The following is a 17,617-nucleotide window of genomic DNA, read 5'->3' on the forward strand; positions in this document are numbered from 1 at the left end:
GGAAAATATGGAAGAATATGGAATGTATGCATTTGTATATTAGAAGAAGCAGAGGGAGAAGAAAACGACTAAGTCGTTAGATGGTCTGTTGAATGGGTTAACATTTAGAGTGAAGGTAAGGGGGGGAAGAATGCAGTGGAGAGGAATGGTAACCATGGTAACGGATAGCCTTTGCAGTTTACAGTTCTCAGCCTTAGAAGAGATACAGCCTCTTGGTCACTCACAATGTTAGGCTGATGGGATAGCTATATGGGAAAGGGTTGTTAGAATGAATATCAACAGGTGGCCTTTAAAGTTATGAGCATGTTGGTGGTTTAATTCAAGGTTATATACTGGTGGGAACCATAAACTGTTATCTTACTGTTGTGGGGATGTTTGGTGGGAAACTTCTTGTCCCTGCAGTGGTTCTCAAAACATCATTTTTGGGGGAAAAGGTTGGCTCTGGGGTAATTAAGTTGTCAATTGTGGTTTTTGCGGGAATTTGTTAGCCAATGGATTTTGTTGTGGGTGGGTTTTCTGTTGTGTTTATAAAATGGCCAAATTGTTATTATAAGTTAGATCTGACTATAACGTCTTGTACTGTGCACTTAAACCATTGTGTTTTTTTTAATTCAATAAAGTTTCTAGTTTAGACTTAGTTCTACAACTTGACTTTTTGATGAAGCTTTAGTGGACCAGGTTCCTCCTCCTCTTCCCAAGGGTAAAATGTCTGAGTACCACTGATTTAAGGTGATTAAGAAAGTGGAGTATTCCTAGGGCTCTTCACTACTCAAAATGTAACTGCTACCAATTCAAAGGTCTGTTTACAAGAAGAGTGCTCTCGAGCGGATATGAATAATGTTGTGCTCTCATCATTATCCAGAGAGTTCTGCCAGCTGATTAATTGTAAATTAGCTGGATATTCTACATTTTTAGCTTTCTCTGCCTCAGAACATCAAGCAGAGATGTCTAATCCACGATAGTCTTCACCTGTAAGTTCAAAAAGAAACACTAGTTCTGGCCTAAAAAAACATTTTAGTCAATGATATTCTGTCTAATAATGGCAAATTTAGTTTTTCCCAAGAAACAGTTTTAAATGTCATCCAATTAATTTTAAAGAATAATTGTTAATATCTTCGGTAATGCGTCTCCTTAGATATCTGAAACCCGGAGGATGTAATTGTAAATCAGTAACTGATCTCCAATATTCTTGCTAAGTGTGAAAGATACTGATGCACATCACTGTTGACTCTTGGATGTTGATTTTTAAACCTGTATATTTGTCAGACAAAATCAATATGCTAATTTTTTTTTAGTTCTGGGACTGAGGGATTTAAATTAGGTATGAAAACAAAATATCATCTGCATAAAGGAAAATTTTATGCTGATGACCCACAAGTTTAGGACCCATGATTAAATTGCTAGTTCTTATTAAGTTAGTTGGTAATTCAATTACTAGTAGAAAAATCAAAGGTGAAAGTGGCCAGCCCTGCTTTATTATGTATGCAAGCATTACTTCAGTAGAATCTTGTCCTTTTCTTTTCTGTCTCTGTGGACAACATTTCCATTCAACCAGTCCAGCAAGCCCGCAGTCTTGGCTTTATCTTTGACTCTTCTCTGTCGTGCATCCCTCAGATCCAGACCACAGCCAAGGCTTGTAGGTTCTTTTTGTACAATATTGCCAAAATCCGACCATATCTCTCCGCCTCTACTGCCAAGATCCTGGTCCATGCCCTAGTGATCTCACGACTTGATTACTGTAATGTCCTCCTGGCTGGACTTCCTCTTTCTCACCTCCGTCCTTTAATCTCTGCTACCTGTCCTCTTGATCCTATTCCTACTCGTCTTCTAATCTCTATAGCTCCCTCCTTTCTGCCCTCGCTTCTCCATATCTTCAATCTCTCTCTCTCTACAGGCTCCTTCCCTTCGGACTTCAAACATGCTCTCATTTCCCCAATTCTGAAAAAACCTTCTCTTGACCCCTCCTCTTTGTCTAGCTATCGTCCGATTTCTCTTCTCCCCTTTCTTTCTAAGGTTTTGGAACGGGTTGTTTATTCACGCTGTCTCAAGTTTCTCGAAACCAACTCCATCCTTGATCCCTATCAGTCTGGTTTCCGCCCAAGGCATTCCACAGAGACAGCTCTCACAAAGATCTCGAATGACCTTTTACAGGCCAAGGCTAATGGCCTTTACTCTGTTCTCATTCTTCTCGATTTGTCTGCAGCCTTCGACACTGTTGATCACTGTCTCCTAATTGACATACTCTCTGACCTTGGGTTCTCAGACTCTGTTCTCGACTGGTTTAGTTCTTACTTGTCTGGCAGATCTTTTGCAGTAGTTGCAGGGGGTCAGACTTCTTCTCCTGTTCCCTTATCTGTTGGAGTTCCCCAGGGCTCTGTTCTGGGTCCCCTTCTGTTTTCTCTCTACACACTGTCCTTAGGAAAACTCATCAGCTCTTTTGGTTTTTCCTACCATCTGTATGCTGATGACACCCAGCTGTATCTTTCTGCCCCTGACCTTTCTCCAAGGCTTGAACAGCAAGTCTCGTCTTGCCTTACAGCTGTCTCACAGTGGATGCGCCATCGGCGTTTGAAGCTCAACATGTCCAAGACGGAGCTTCTTGTCTTTCCTCCTAAGCCCAACCTTCAACACTCCTTTTCTGTCTCTGTGGACAACATTTCCATTCAACCAGTCCAGCAAGCCCGCAGTCTTGGCTTTATCTTTGACTCTTCTCTGTCGTGCATCCCTCAGATCCAGACCACAGCCAAGGCTTGTAGGTTCTTTTTGTACAATATTGCCAAAATCCGACCATATCTCTCCGCCTCTACTGCCAAGATCCTGGTCCATGCCCTAGTGATCTCACGACTTGATTACTGTAATGTCCTCCTGGCTGGACTTCCTCTTTCTCACCTCCGTCCTTTAATCTCTGCCCAGCATTCAGCTGCACGCATTATCACTTCCACCCACCGCTCTGACCACATCTCTCCTGTGTTGGCATCCCTTCACTGGCTCCCTCTCCCTTTCCGCATTCAGTATAAGCTCTTGCTGTTGACATTTAAAGCCCTCCATGGACTGGCCCCTCCTTACTTATCAGACCTCCTTTCTCCTCACCTTCCCACTCGGGCCCTCCGTTCTGGTAGTCAAGGGTTCCTGTCTCAGCCCATGATTTCCTCTGCCCCATCCCGGATTCGCCCCTTTTCACTTGCTGCCCCTCACTCCTGGAACCTTCTTCCCCCACAAGCAAGAGTCATCACTTCTCTAACCAGCTTCAAAACGGAGTTGAAAACCATCCTGTTCAGAGAAGCCTTCCCAGACATCGCATAATTGTTGCTTACTATCTGATGTTCTGTTGTTGACTGTATTGCTATGTACTGTATATGTATTATCCTACTTGTGAGTATGTATTTTCCCTGGATAATGATTAACCTTCCATTTTGAAGCCAAACCCTCCCTCCTGTCCATCTGCCTTGGTCCAGGCCTCGGAGGTTGAGAGGAACTGCTGGACCTCTTACCCTTTCCCGTCACCACTCCCTTCTCCCTCTGTGTCATGTCTTTTTAGATTGTAAGCCCGAGGGCAGGGAACCGTCTAACTAAAAAGATTGCATGTACAGCGCTGTGTAAATTTACAGCGCTTCATAAATAAAGGTTAATAATAATAAATAATAATAATATATATAACTGCTTTAGAACTGTGTTAAGGATAGTCAATAATGTAATAATTCTATTACCAACATTCATTTGTTTCAGAACATCAAATAATTATTTCCATTCCACCCAGTCAATGGCTTTCAGTGCATCCAGAGATACTAATGCTAAAACTGACTGAAATTTTGGTATGGTGCACTATACAGCAACACTTTCCCCATCCGTGTGGGTCTGGTTCTGAGAGGCCCTGTGGGTGACAAAAGTGTCTATGCACAAGCCCCATTATAGTCAATGAGCAGTTACATGCATGTTGTTGCATGAACACACCGTCATTGACAATAATGGGAAGGGTGGTCTGTGGACCCTTGAGTCTGCAGATGGCTAGCCCCCCAGCATAGCAGGTCCACTGAATTTAAAGCTCAGAGAGATGATAATTTGGTATAAATCAAATTTGATCATTACTAACAGGCTGACAGCAGACAGAGGTGAAAGTCAGCTTACTCCTGGGGTTTCCCAATTCATGGGGAGAAGGTCTGACTATGCTCCTACTACAGCTCAACAACTGACATGCAGTGTGCACTGCCCCCTGCCACCAACAGGAAGAACCTGCCACAATGGAGCAAATTTTTACAAGCAGCACTGCACCATTATTTGGTGTGATGTGCCACAAACGTATGTGCATGAATAATAATAATAATTATTATTATTATTATTATTATTATTATTTCTATACTGCCCGGTGGCAAAGTCAATGTGAACAACATAAAAATTTACAGAATAAAATATACATAAATATTTATACTCCCTTCCCCCCCTTAAAAAAATATTAAACACTTTAATGTATTAAAATGGGACTATAACAATGTATAATTATACTATCCTAAACTAAACCTCAAAACCCTCAGTAATCCTCACCATCAGAGGATGGGGCCACAAGAGGAATAAGGGAAATCGGGGAGCCAGGAGCCTGGGCCGGGGGGGGCGGGGAATTAATCTGGAAAGGCCTGCCAGAAGAGATCCGTCTTGACAGCTTTTTTAAAGCTGTCTAAAGATGTTAACTGACATATCCCATCCGGCAGGTCGTTCCAGAGCTTAGGGGCAACAACAGAGAATGCCCTCTGAGAGGTAGCCGCAAGTCTAGATTTTGAAGGCTGCAGCAAATTCCTCCCAGAGGAGCGGAGAGCGCGGGGAGGATTGTACGGGATGAAGCAGTCTCTAAGATAGCTTGGACCCAAGCCATTTAGGGCTTTAAAGGTGATAACCAACACCTTGTACTGGGCCTGGAAGCTGATAGGCAGCCAGTGGAGGGACCTCAAGATAGGAGTGATGTGGTCCCTCCTAGATGTTCCTGAAACAAGCCTGGCTGCCATGTTTTGGACCAGCTGAAGTTTCCGGGTCAAGGACAAAGGTAGCCCCATGTAGAGCGCATTACAGAAGTCGAGGCATGAGGTTACCAGCGCGTGCACAACAGTCTCAAGGTCCCTTACTTCCAGAAAAGGGCGCAGCTGGCATATCAGCCGAAGCTGATAACAGGCACTCCTGACCGTCGCATTTACCTGATTTGTCATCAGGAGCGACGAATCAAGGAGCACCCCCAGACTGCGAACACAGTCACTGGGGGAGAGTGTGACCCCGTCCAGGACTGGAAGTTGTAACCCAATTCTTGGTTTCGGGACTGCTACCGTGAGCACCTCCGTCTTGTCTGGATTCAGTTTCAATCTGTTTTTCCTCATCCAGCCCATTACTGCCTGAAGACATTCATTGAGAGGGGAGATGCCATCGGAATTTGAGACCGACGAACGAGACACGGAGAAATAGATTTGGGTGTCATCAGCGTACTGATAGCACCCAGCTCCATAACTCCGTATTATCTCACCCAGCGGCTTCATATAGATGTTAAATAACATCGGGGACAAAATAGCCCCCTGAGGAACCCCACAAGTGAGGCTTCTCTTACTGGAGCTACAGTCCCCGAGCAGTACCCTCTGAGACCTGCCCAAGAGGAAGGATCGGAACCACTGCAAAGCAGTGCCCCCGATACCTAACCCCCTCAGGCGGTCCAAGAGGATGCCATGATCTATCGTATCGAAGGCCGCTGTGAGGTCTAAGAGCACCAACAGGGTCACACTCCCCCTGTCAATGCTCAGACGCAGATCGTCGGTCAAGGCAGCCATGGCAGTCTCAACCCCAAAGCCTGTCCTGAAGCCAGTCTGAAATGGGTCTAGATAATCGGTTTCATCCAAGACAGCTTGGAGCTGAAGAGCAACCGCCCTCTCGATCACCTTGCTCAAAAATGGCAGCAATGACACCGGCCTATAATTTCTCATATCCAGGGGGGCCAGGGAAGGTTTTTTCAGGAGCGGCCTAACCGCCGCTTCCTTTAAACAAGATGGAACATGTCCTTCCCTGAAGGATGCACCGATGATATCTGTGAGGAATCTCATCAATGCATCCCCCCTGGACGGCCAGCCATGATGGGCAAGGGTCGAGAGGGGAAGTTGTCTTCCTCACCTTACTAAGCTGCTTGTCCACGTCCTCGGTACTTACTGATTGGAGCTGATCCAGTATAACTACCTCGGCGGAGTCACTGGACACCTCGCCTATCGACTCTGTTCCCATGGTGGCGTCTAAGTCGGCTCTTATCTGAGAGATTTTGTCTGCGAAGAAGACAGCAGGCCGTCGTCGGGTTAAGTAAGGGATTTGGCGCAGGCGGCACCTGCGTCATCTCCCTCACCACTTTAAACAGCTCTGCTGGACGGGACTCTGCAGACGCAATACGTGCAGAGGAGAAGGCTCTCTTCACTGCACGTATTGCCTCCCGATAGGAACGAAGAAAGTTCCTATGGCGAGTTCTGTCAGATAGGAGTCGAGTTTTCCGCCATCTGCGCTCTAGTCGCCGTCCAAACCGCTTCATCTTCCTCAGCTCTGGCGTGAACCAGGGCCTCCAATTTGGAGCGGGATGGCAAGGGCGCTTGGGAGCGATCATGTCGATAGCCCTGGTAAGATCGGTGTTCCAAGTGTTAACCAGGGCTTTGACAGGATCACCGGCATTCCCAACCATTAAACCCTCTAAGGCTCTCTGGAATCCTATTGGCTCCATTAGCCTTCGAGGGCGGACCATTCTAAAGGGTCCACCACCCCCGGTGGGGCAGATATTGGCTCTAAGTTTCATCTTGACCAGGAAATGATCCGTCCATGACAAAGCGGAGGTACTTACCACCTCCGCCCACGGATATTCCTGTTCCGTACTGAAGACCGCATCGAGTGTATGACTCGTGCAATGTGTAGGCCCGTTGACCAATTGGGATAGGCCCATGTTTATCATGGTATCCATGAACTCCCGAGCCGTGCCTGTTAAGCTGGTCTTGAGCAGGATGTTGAAGTCCCCCAAAACTAAAAGTCTGGGGGTCTCCAACAGCAGCTCAGAGACCACCTGTGTCAGCTCAGTCAGGGAGTCTGCTAGACAACGGGGTGGCCGGTAGACTAACAAAATCCCCAGTCTATCCCTGGTCTTCAGGCTGAGGTACATACACTCGAAATGGACTGTATTCCGGACAGGTATCCTGGGCAAGGTCAAGGTGTTCTTATAAACCAGAGCCACTCTGCCCCCCCCCCGCCCACTTCCTCTCACCTGCTCACTGACAGAGTACCCGGCTGGGAGGGCCTGCGCCCATATGGCAGCACTTTCCTCTCCCGGCCAGGTTTCTGCAAAGCCACTTCTGCAAAGTGGCTCTGGTTTATAAGAACACCTTGACCTTGACCAGGATACCTGTCCGGAATGCATGGATGCTCTGCCAATCGCCTCGCTTTTCCCACTTAAGCTGCCAGCCCATTGGATGCCCTTTGCAACTGGGTATTCAATTGCACAATCAAGTGACTGCTTGTACAGCAGTGCTCTCAGTGTGCCCATTGGCACACCTCAATCATAGTTCTTATCCTTTCTCCAGCTTCATGGTCCTCTGTTGGACTAGCCAGTTTGTTAATGTTTATATTACATCTACTGTATTGTCAATAACCTGATGAATTTGTTGTCTTTTTGTCCACAGGGTGCACAATGGGTCAATGGTGCAGCTGATAATTTGTGCGCTTGTAGGATCAATTTGCAGGTGGGCAACAAAAAAATTACAGCTAGCAATAGCCCAGAGAACCTGCTCCTTACTGCTTCCACTGGCCATCTTTGCGCCACTGCACAGTCTGCACTCCAGTGTGATAATTCACTCTTTCTGGCTTGAATCAGAGCAAACCAGGATTTATTTTGCTCTGGTGTTAAGCTCCAGAGCACAATTTGGAGCCCCAAATTTCCTCCTGTTTCAGCCATGTGCGAGTTTTGAAACAAAGTGGGGCTGTTTCTTTCAGTCCCTGTGTACAACCATTATCTATAATAAACCAGTTAATTGTTTTGGCTAAAATAAATGATAGCAATTTTGCAACTTGACTTATTAATGCAATCAGTCTCTAGGCAGAAATATGTTGGGGGTCACCACCTGTTTTGGGGATTATTCAAGTTTGGGATAATTTTCAGATATCATAGATTAAATTAGGTTGCCATATAGAAGTGAGTTAAATACTTTTAATAATTTGATATTTAAGAGATTTATAACATATCCTTGTGAACCCACCAGGATTTGATGGCTTAGGTGGCTTGATGCTGTTGATAGACATTTTGATTCCTTCAACAGAAACTGGATTATTAAAGAAGGATTTTTGAGCATCATTCAGTTTGCTTACTTTTAGAGATTTAAGGAATTCATTAAAATTTAAGTTAGAGGGGTATTCTGATTTGTAGAGTAGCATGAAAGTTGAGCAAGGAATTAAATATTTGATCAAATGAAATGATAACAGTTGCAATTAAAACTGGGAATTTAATAGAAAGAGTCAACCTTCTGTTTTATTTTTACTCTTCTTGCAAGTAATTTGGAAATTTTATTGATGAATTCAAAAAATAGGTCTTAGTATATTATAGTAAAATTAGAATTTTTATGCCGTCTAATTCATCCAATTCAGCTTTCTTTTTGGAGAGATCAAATAAAATTTGTGGATTAGTCATTTTAGGTTGGGTTTTTTAAAATTTATTTCAGTTAGAAGAGATTCCCTTTTGGAATTATGAAATATTTTTAATCTTGTTCCTTCTTAGATTAAAAAGGCCCTTAAACTGATTTTAAGGGATCCCTAAGGAGAACTTCTATAGTTTTGGTACACCTATTTTCAGCAGAGCATTTTTGATATGTAAAGACTTTACCCCTGATTAGATGGCAGTTTTGGTGGCCCAAACTGAGGCAAAATGGGAGAAATACAATAAAAGCTGACCAGTTTGTGTCATGGCTAAATGAGCAGAGGGAAAAACCTGTGGGCTCTTACAACCCTTACCTGCACCCTTATTACCATGGACAGATTCAAGTATGGATTTTATTGGTGTTCTCCCCAAAAGCCACAAAAATACAGTGACCTTGGTGGTAACAGTCTTATTTTCGAAACAATCACATTTTCTAGCATGTGCAACAATCCCAACAGCCCCCCAGTTAGCCAAAATGTTCATTCAACATATATGCCACTTCATGGGGTCCCTACCAAGACAATCTCAGATTGGGAGTCAAATTCACATCTAAGTTCTGGAAGGTTTTTATGAAAATGTTGGGGATGGAACAGGGACTATGCTCAGCCCACCATCCTCAGACAGTTGGGCAGAGAGAGAGAATTAATGACATTCTGGGCAAGTATTTGAGATGTTATATAAATTTTCAGCAAACTGATTGGATTGATTATCTGCCCTTTGCAGTGGTTGCTTCCAGTAACACTGTACAGTGAAGTTAGCTATGCTTAAGGCATGCTGGGTAGACATTCACTCTTTCAAGTTTTATATGGACAGGGCTTAAAACCATTAAATCCTTTGCCTGTAGAGGACTCTAGCCCTGTTCCTCTGGTAGAATGGATTAAACCCATCAACAAGGCTTGGCCAAAAATTGTATCACCCCTAGACTTTGACAGAGATGCTTACAAGAAACATGCTGACTTAGAATAAAAAAATCATGGAATCATAGAGTTGGAAGAGACCGCAAGGGCCATCCAGTCCAACCCCCTGCCATGCAGGAAATCTCAATCAAAGCATCCCTGACAGATGACCATCCAGACTCTGTTTAAAGATCTTTAAGGAAGGAGACTGCACTACACTCCAAGGAAGTTTGTTCCACTGTCAAACAGCCCTTATTTTCAGGAAATTCCTCCTAATGTTGAGGAGGAATCTCCTTTCCTGTAGCTTGCATCCATTGCTCTGGGTCCTAACCTCTGGAGCATCTCTTATTTTTCTTCCTCACTGGAACTGTTTGAAATTGTGCCTTCAGTATCTCCCTTTTGAGAAACTCCCATCCATCCTGAACCCCCTTCTCTTTTAGTATTCCTGATCATGGGATCACCTCCAGTATTTCTCCATGTTTACTAAAATCAGCTCTAGAATGCGTGTCTGACTATGCATGGCTTCTCCTTTCCACTGTATAACAAACTCCAGGAGAACATGGTCAATTCCACCTAATGATCCCACCACTTGCACTCCATTAACTAACCCTGTTGGTTAGGATCAGATCTAAAATAGCTGACCCCCTTGTTGCCTCTTCCACTTTTTGGACAATGAAATTGTCTCCAAGGCAAGTGAGGAATTTGCTAGACCTTGAGGATTTGGCTGAGTATGAGTTCCATCAAATATCAGGATAGTTGAATTCACCCATCATTACTGCATGTTTAGCCTGGAGAAGATAAGGTTAAGAGGTAATATGATAGCCCTGTTTAAATACTTGAAGGGATGTCATATTGAGGAGGGAGCTAGCTTGTTTTCTGCTGCTTCAGAGATTAGGACCCGGAGCAATGGATACAAGTTACAGGGAAAGAGATTCCACCTCAACATTAGGAGGAACTTTCTGAAAGTAAGGACTGTTTGACAGTGGAACACTTTCAACTTCCTACCCAAAGCCACATAATCCCTTATGATATTCTGAAGGCTGTGCCTTGCAGTATCATTGGTTCTCACATGAACCAAAAGAAAAGAGTAACGGTCAGTAGGTTTGACAAGTCTTGTCAGCCTCTCTGTCACATCATGGATCTTTGCCCCAGGGAGACAGCACACCTCCCGAGACATCTTGTCAGGCCCACAAACCACAGGTTCAGTACCTCTCAGCAAGGAGTCCCCAACGACTACCACACGCCTCCTCCAAAGCTTACTAGCAGCTGTTCCCTTTGGTACTCCCAGGATCCCCTGTTCTGTCCCCGAAGTCTGACCCTGATGCTGTTCCCCATCATCCTTGATAACAGAGAGAGATTCAAGTCGATTCTGCAGCTGCAAGCTCACAGAACGTTCCCTGGTTTCCCTACTTCTGTGTGTGACATTCCTCCAACTATCTACTTGTGTTGTGTATGAAGTGACCTCCTCCTCCCCAGCAACTTCCTCTGTGTGTTTCCCGTCCAGGACCGTCTGGTCTGTTCTGGTCAGGAAAACCTCTTGCTCCCTATGATGCTGAATTGTAGCTACTTGGGCCTCCAGCTTCTGTACTTTCTCTTCTAAGAGGGCTACCAACTTGCACTTAGTGCAGGTGAAGTTCCCCACATTTGTGGGCAAGAATACAAACATCGCACAAGTGTTGCAGGTGACTGCAGCAGGTCCCTCAGTGTCCATACTGAAAAGTCTTAAGGAGGCACTGAACAAGACTTTGGGCTTCCCCTGCTAAACACCAGTGTAAAGAACCCATGTGGGTCTGGCCTTTCTCCCTAAACTCTGTTAAAGAGCTCGATCAACTGGGGCTATAGTTATGTAGAGAGCTCCTGGTTACTAGCTAGTTCCAAAGGCAAGTCTCTGACTCACTTACTCTTAACAAGCCCCCACAAGCCCTTAAGGGAGTAGTGAACAGAAAAGTGTAAAATTGAAGGAGATGTCCTCCAACACTGTGCCCAGGTGACCTTCTCCTCTGTACTCCAAACCCTCCTTGGCTATAAAAAGTAAAAATGAATGTGAAAAGAAAAATTATAATGGTGTGCGCGCCTCTACCAGCAGTTCTGTAGAATTAGTCTTCTAGCTCCTCCTCCTCCTAGTGACCAAAAGAAATGGCTCCCACTTTAAAATTTTATGCTCTTACCCAAGCAAAGTGGGCACAGAAAACCAGGCTTCCATTTTGCAAGGAATGTACCAGAATTCCTCTACCAGCAGTTCTGTAGAATGAGCCTTTGACTTAGGGCCCATACAGACAGGCCAAAATAAAGCTGCTTCGGGTCACTTTGGAAGTATGCTGTTGGAATGACACATGCATCTTAAGAGGCCAGAAGCTGCATCAAAGCTGCACTCTGGTCCTTAGGACTGGGGCATGGCTTTGGCGCAATCTCTAGCCTCTTAGAACGCATGCATCATTTAAACAGCATATCCCCAAAGTGACCCAAAGCAGCTTTATTTTGGCCTGTCTGAACGGGCTCTTAAATTCTGGCAGCAGAACTCTGGAATTGTATGGGAAGGATAAGGGATGATAAAACAAACAACAAAAACCCCCATAAAAGCATGCTGGGTCAGACATAAAGCAGCGCTAAAGGAGAGAGCAGGAAGAGAGCCTAATGGGGCAGCAGCCCCAGCCACAGAGAGGTGTGGTGATGGCTGCCTGAAAAGCAGTATGCTCCCATTTTATTACTACATGCATGACTGCTGCGACCATGGGGCCTGTGCAGTAAAGTCCCAAGTTTCTTAAGCGTTTGCAGCCCTACAAGAAACAGGGACATAGGTTTGTTGTCCCTTTTCATATAAAAAGGATTATCAATGTTGTGGCACATGAATTAGACTTCCCTAAAACACATTAAGACAGATCTCTTCAGGCAGACCTTTCCAGATTAACCTCCCTTTCCACTGATAGTGATGGCTCCTGTCTGCCCCAAAAGATGTCTTGCCTCACATATGTCTATCCCAACTAATTTTAATATTATATTAATATAATATTTTATATTGCTGTCATTTTTATTTCTATTTTATTTTTAAGGTAGAGAGGGGGGTTGGGGGTAGAGGATTATGTAGAATACATATATATTATGTATTTTATTGTTATTTTTGTATTATTGTAACCCGCCTCGATCCATAGGGAGAGGCAGGATATAATAATAATAATAATAATAATAATAATTAATATTATTATATTTTAGTCATTTTCTTCTCCACTATTTTTGTTTTCTCTTCCAGAATTTATAATCTATTATTTGTTTGTTTTAAGTCTTCCATCATTTTCTCAATAGATTGTTAGATGCCTTTAAAATGTTCCAGCTTCTCTCTTCTCCTCCCATTTTCCTGCTTTGTCCTCAGTTTACTTCAATTGCTGCAAACTGAATTCAAAGTGCAAAAGTAGTTTGTATTCAATTAACGAGGAGAGGAGAGGCAAGGAGAGGTGAGGCAGGGGCAGAATTTGGTCCTTCCCTGCAGACTCAATCAAAAGCAAACTGCTTTACAACCTCCATAATAAAAATAGCTTGTATAAAATTCAGTCATAAAGTGGAAGCAGCAGAACAGCAGTAATATCAAAACTAGTAGCATCAGCAGATAGCACCAACATTTTTCTAAAACAGCAATAGCTATCTTATTCAGAAGACATTTAGCCAATATTAGTCACTTGTCAAATAAACGTGTTACACAGGATAAAGACTCCAAGAAATTACTTCACCACAAGACTGTGTACAAATGTACATTTTCTCAGCACCAGAACTGTAGTGAGCCCACTCTGAAAGCAAACACACCATAGTCTCATAAAATGCATCTATTCTCTCTAGCACCATTCAGAGAAAAACAGCTCTACCAGTTTCCCACAGAAATCAGCCGTGCAAAGTGCTGATCGGCTGGTGAATGTGCAATCATAATCTTCACCCCTGCCACCCCCCCCCCCCCATTCCAATATGCTGAGAACAGACTGGGACAGAGGAAACACTAACAATTCAATCGTCATTCAAGCGGACTTATGGTGACCCAAAAGTGAACCTATCACAGGGTTTTCTTGGCAAGGTTTGTTCAGAGGGGTTTTGCCTGTGCCTCCTTCTGAGGATGGGGCAATGCAGCTTGCTCAAAGTCACCCAGTGGGTTTCCAAGGCCAAGCAGGGAGTCAAACCCTGGCTCCAGAGTCAGAGTCTAATTCTCAAACCACTACACGACACTAGCTCAGTAAGTACACCAACCCATTAAACTGAGAAAGCAGAAAGAAACTCATCTCACAATAGAAAAGAAAAGAAAAATATGTATGTTCACATGGATGCAACATACAAACCAACATTTAGTGTGTACTTATATGCAGCCTAAATAACCTCAGACATTTGTGAAGGTCCAACCTCATTAATGCTGCTGGATCTACACAAAAGTGAAATATTTTCAAGTGCAATTTTATTCCTTGTCTTTTTAATACAGGAAAGAGAACATGTTGAAAGCTTGCTGTGCTGAGCAGTGTTTCACTTTTACCTGTATTTTCCAATTTATGTTCACTTATGTAGTCAACATACCCTTTTAGAAAGCAAATGTTGTGCACATTGTTTGAAGTGGGCAGTGGGAACATCTATAAGCCCCCCCCCCCACTGTTCACTCCCCAAATTACCATCCTGTTCCCTTCTTTGACTCCCATTCAAAACACATTAACGACAATTTTAATCATTCCCCTTTGCTGTATTAACCCACTGGAGCATTTAAACACCTCAGTCCTCTGTTTTGTTCCATTTCTTTTTTTAGAACACTGCCAAAACTATATTTCTGTGCTTTTATCACCTTGAAATGTCGTATTTTCATTCCAAGACCTAGACACTAATAATAGCTTTTTTAAAAAAAACCTGCGCAAAAGTATCTAAAGCCTCGAGGGTTTTTTAAGATTCCATGATAATACTACATATTCTTCATATTTTCACACAGAGAAAACATTGTTTCTACATTTAAAAGGCATGCTTTAACACCTGAGAAATAGCTTGGGGGAAAGAAAGTAACATATTGCTCAAGGAAATTCTGGAAATGTTGCTTTGCCTCTAGTTTTTTAATATTTCATTCAAACTGTAAGGTTTATTACCTTACAGCAGATCTAAAGAAGCATGCAATCCCAGTTTACCAGCTGTTTATATGTAAGGTGGGAAGACACACAGAAATCTGTCTGGAATGGTAAGTATCTGCTGCAGTTCACACTTCTTAACAAGGACTTTCACATATTACCAAAAACAGGCACAGGTGATCCCCCTGATAAGCAAGCATGCAGTCTTAGGAGCAAGTCAGGCCCCACCTGGAATATTGTGTCCAGTTTGGGGTAACATAATTCAAAAAGGACATTGAGAAACTGGAGCATGTCCAAAGGAGGGCGACTAAAATGGTGAAGGGTCTGGAGACCATGCCCTATGAGGAACGACTTAGGGAGCTGGGGATGTTTAGCCTGCAGAAAAGAAGGTTAAGAGGTGATATGATAGCCCGGTTCAAATACTTGAAGGGATGTCATATTGAGGAGGAAGCAACCTTGTTTTCTGCTGCTCCAGAGAACAGGACCCAGAGCAATGGATGCAAGCTCCAGGAAAGGAGATTCCTCCTCAACATTAGGAGGAACTTCTTGACAGTGAGGGCTGTTCAACAGTGGAACACACTCCCTCAGAGTGTAGTGGAGTCTCCTTCCTCAGAGATCTTTAAACAGAGGCTGGATGAGCATCTGTCAGTGGGGGTTCCTGCATGGTGGGATGAGATTGGACTGGATGGCCTTTGTGGTCTCTTCTATGATTCTATTCTAGGTGCACATGTTTTTATATGTATGTGCCTTCAAATTGCCCCCTCACTTAAGGTGATCCTGTGAATTTCATGTGAGGTGAGGAATACTCAGATGTGGTTCTGCCAGTTCCTTCCTCTGCAATGCAGCCTACAGTCCCTGGCATTTGTGGCTGGCCTCCCTTCCTACTGGTCCAGACTATTCTGGCAGGTAATTGTTAACAGGAACCAAGTCTTGCTATTTAGGTGAGGAAACAACCCAGGCATGTGGTACAGATCCATGAACAGCCCCACTCCTGTGTCTGTGTGAAGGCTTGCTTTCCTCTCTCCCAGGCGAGAGGCCTTCTGCTCCAGTGACCCTCATTTTAGACCGTTGGGGGGTCTAGTCTAGCACTACTAGGAGACTCATTTGCCTAGAGCCCTCTGGGGTCTCACCCGCCGGCACAGGGCCGGAGGGAGGGGGGGGGGTGGAAGGATTGAGGGAGGGAAGGAGGGAGGGTGGAAGGATTGAGGGAGGGAGGGAGGGAAGGAGGGAGGGTGGAAGGATTGAGGGAGGGAGGGAGAGGGAGGGAGGGAAGGAGGGGGGTGGAAGGATTGAGGGAGGGAGAGGGAGGGAGGGAGGGAAGGAGGGAGGTGGAAGGATTGAGGGAGGGAGGGAGGGAGGGAGGGAGGGGAGGGTTGGAAGGATAGAGGGAGGGTGGGAGGAATGGATGAAGGGATTGGAGGGAGGGAGGGATAGAAGGATGGATGAAAGGATGGAGGAATGGTCGTTCCCCGGCAGAACTACCGCCTGGAGTTCCTTCATATGGGCCTCCCTTTCTTTGGGACGCAGACTGGGCTCTGGCCTCCCAGGCTGCAGCAGCAGCGCCTTCCCTCCGGCGGAGCCTGGGCCGGGGGGGGGGGGGCGGTAGGGGGGCGGTTCTCGCCAGACAGGCAGCCCTGGGGCAGCAATGCCTCCTTCGCCCTCCGCAAGGAACTCCTCTCAGCCCCGCTTTGCCTCCGCTCCTTCCTTTCTCCTGGGCCTGAATCCTGGGGAAGAGGCAGGGCTGCAGATCCGGCGCCTTCCGAATAGGCTCCCTCTGCTGCCGCAGCCCCTTCTCCTCCAGAGGCTGTGAACCTCCCTCCCTCCCAGACAGGCCTCATCATCGCAGTGCCTTTCGCCCCTCTCCTTCTGCAGATGACGCCCGAGACCCTGTGCCGGGCTGGGCGGTAGGCAGAGGCGCTGCCCGGGGCTACTGCGGTACGATGTAGCCTCCACCGCATGGAGACTCCGGGGCCCAGGCGAGGCCCGGGGAAGTCGGGCAGTTCTCGCCCAGATGGCAGGGAAGACCCACCCGAGGGATGCGGAGGCTTTGCGGGAAGCCCCCAGGGCTGGGACTGAGGAAGGGGACGGGGGTTCCTCGCCTCCCTCCCTGGGCTCCTGCCTGCCTGCCTGCCTGCCTTCCCCGGGGACCGCCGCAGAGGGCCGGCGAGGCTCCTGCGCTGCCCGGCCCTAGGCCCCGTCCTCGGATGCCTTCCCCCCTCGTTCCCCGCCGGGGCCGCCCTCTGGCACTTACCGGCCATGGCCCCGTAGAGGACCTGGGCGAAGGGCTGGTCCTTGAGTCCGCGGAAGGCCGTGTTGGGGATCCGCTCCAGGATGCCCTCGTTGAAGATGCGGCGGACCACCTCCTGCTCGGAGGGATGGAAGGGGCGGATGGAGACCCCCTCCCGGGAGCCCTCCTCCTCCTCCTCCTCGTCCCCCGGGGCTGGGAAGGGGGCAGGCGACGCGGAGGGGCCCCACATCGGAGGAGGGGAAGGGGAGGAGGCGGAGGAAGGGGCTGCCAGGACCGCGCTCTCCTTCTTGCCGCCCGGCACCGACTCATGCTCCTCGGCCACGATCTTGGTCTCGCACACCATTTCGGGAGGCAGACAATGCATGCAAACTGCCCGGAGGAGGCAGCCAGGGAGGGAGGGAGGGAGGGAGGGAGGCAGGCCAAGGAGCCAGCCGCAGGGACCCTCTGCCGCGACGCAGCGAAGATGGAGCGGGGAAAAGGAGCTCCGCCGCATTTCGGGGCCGTATTTATGCTGCCGCGGAGGCGCTGCGGATGGGAGAGGGTCCCCCCGGGTCCTAGAGGCCCTCCCTCATTGGCTGGCCAGGGCTGGGGGGGAGGGGCTTCGGAGGCAGAGAGCCCTCCGGTCAGGGAGGCAGCTGCGTCCAGACTGGAGACATTAGCCCGCTTTGACACCGCTTGGGCTGCCAGGGCTCCAGGCGGTGGGATTCTGGGCATTGCGGGA

General features: G+C 46.5%; 1 protein-coding gene across 1 annotated transcript in view; it reads right to left on the reverse strand.

Annotated features, from left to right (window-relative positions):
* The window catches only part of ASPNAT (aspartate N-acetyltransferase), an 81,468-nt gene extending 64,175 nt beyond the window's left edge, over positions 1 to 17,293 (reverse strand). Inside the window, exon 1 of the mRNA XM_089510928.1 lies at positions 16,900 to 17,293. Coding sequence (XP_089367054.1) covers positions 16,900 to 17,260 — 361 coding nt within the window. The 5' untranslated portion in view covers positions 17,261 to 17,293. The remainder of the gene's footprint in view (positions 1 to 16,899) is intronic.
* Between the last annotated feature and the right edge of the window lie 324 nt (positions 17,294 to 17,617).

The sequence above is a fragment of the Sceloporus occidentalis genome, unplaced genomic scaffold (assembly GCF_023333645.1).
Source record: "Sceloporus occidentalis isolate IW3139 unplaced genomic scaffold, rSceOcc1.0.p SCAF_2, whole genome shotgun sequence".
Classification (NCBI taxonomy): domain Eukaryota; kingdom Metazoa; phylum Chordata; class Lepidosauria; order Squamata; family Phrynosomatidae; genus Sceloporus; species Sceloporus occidentalis.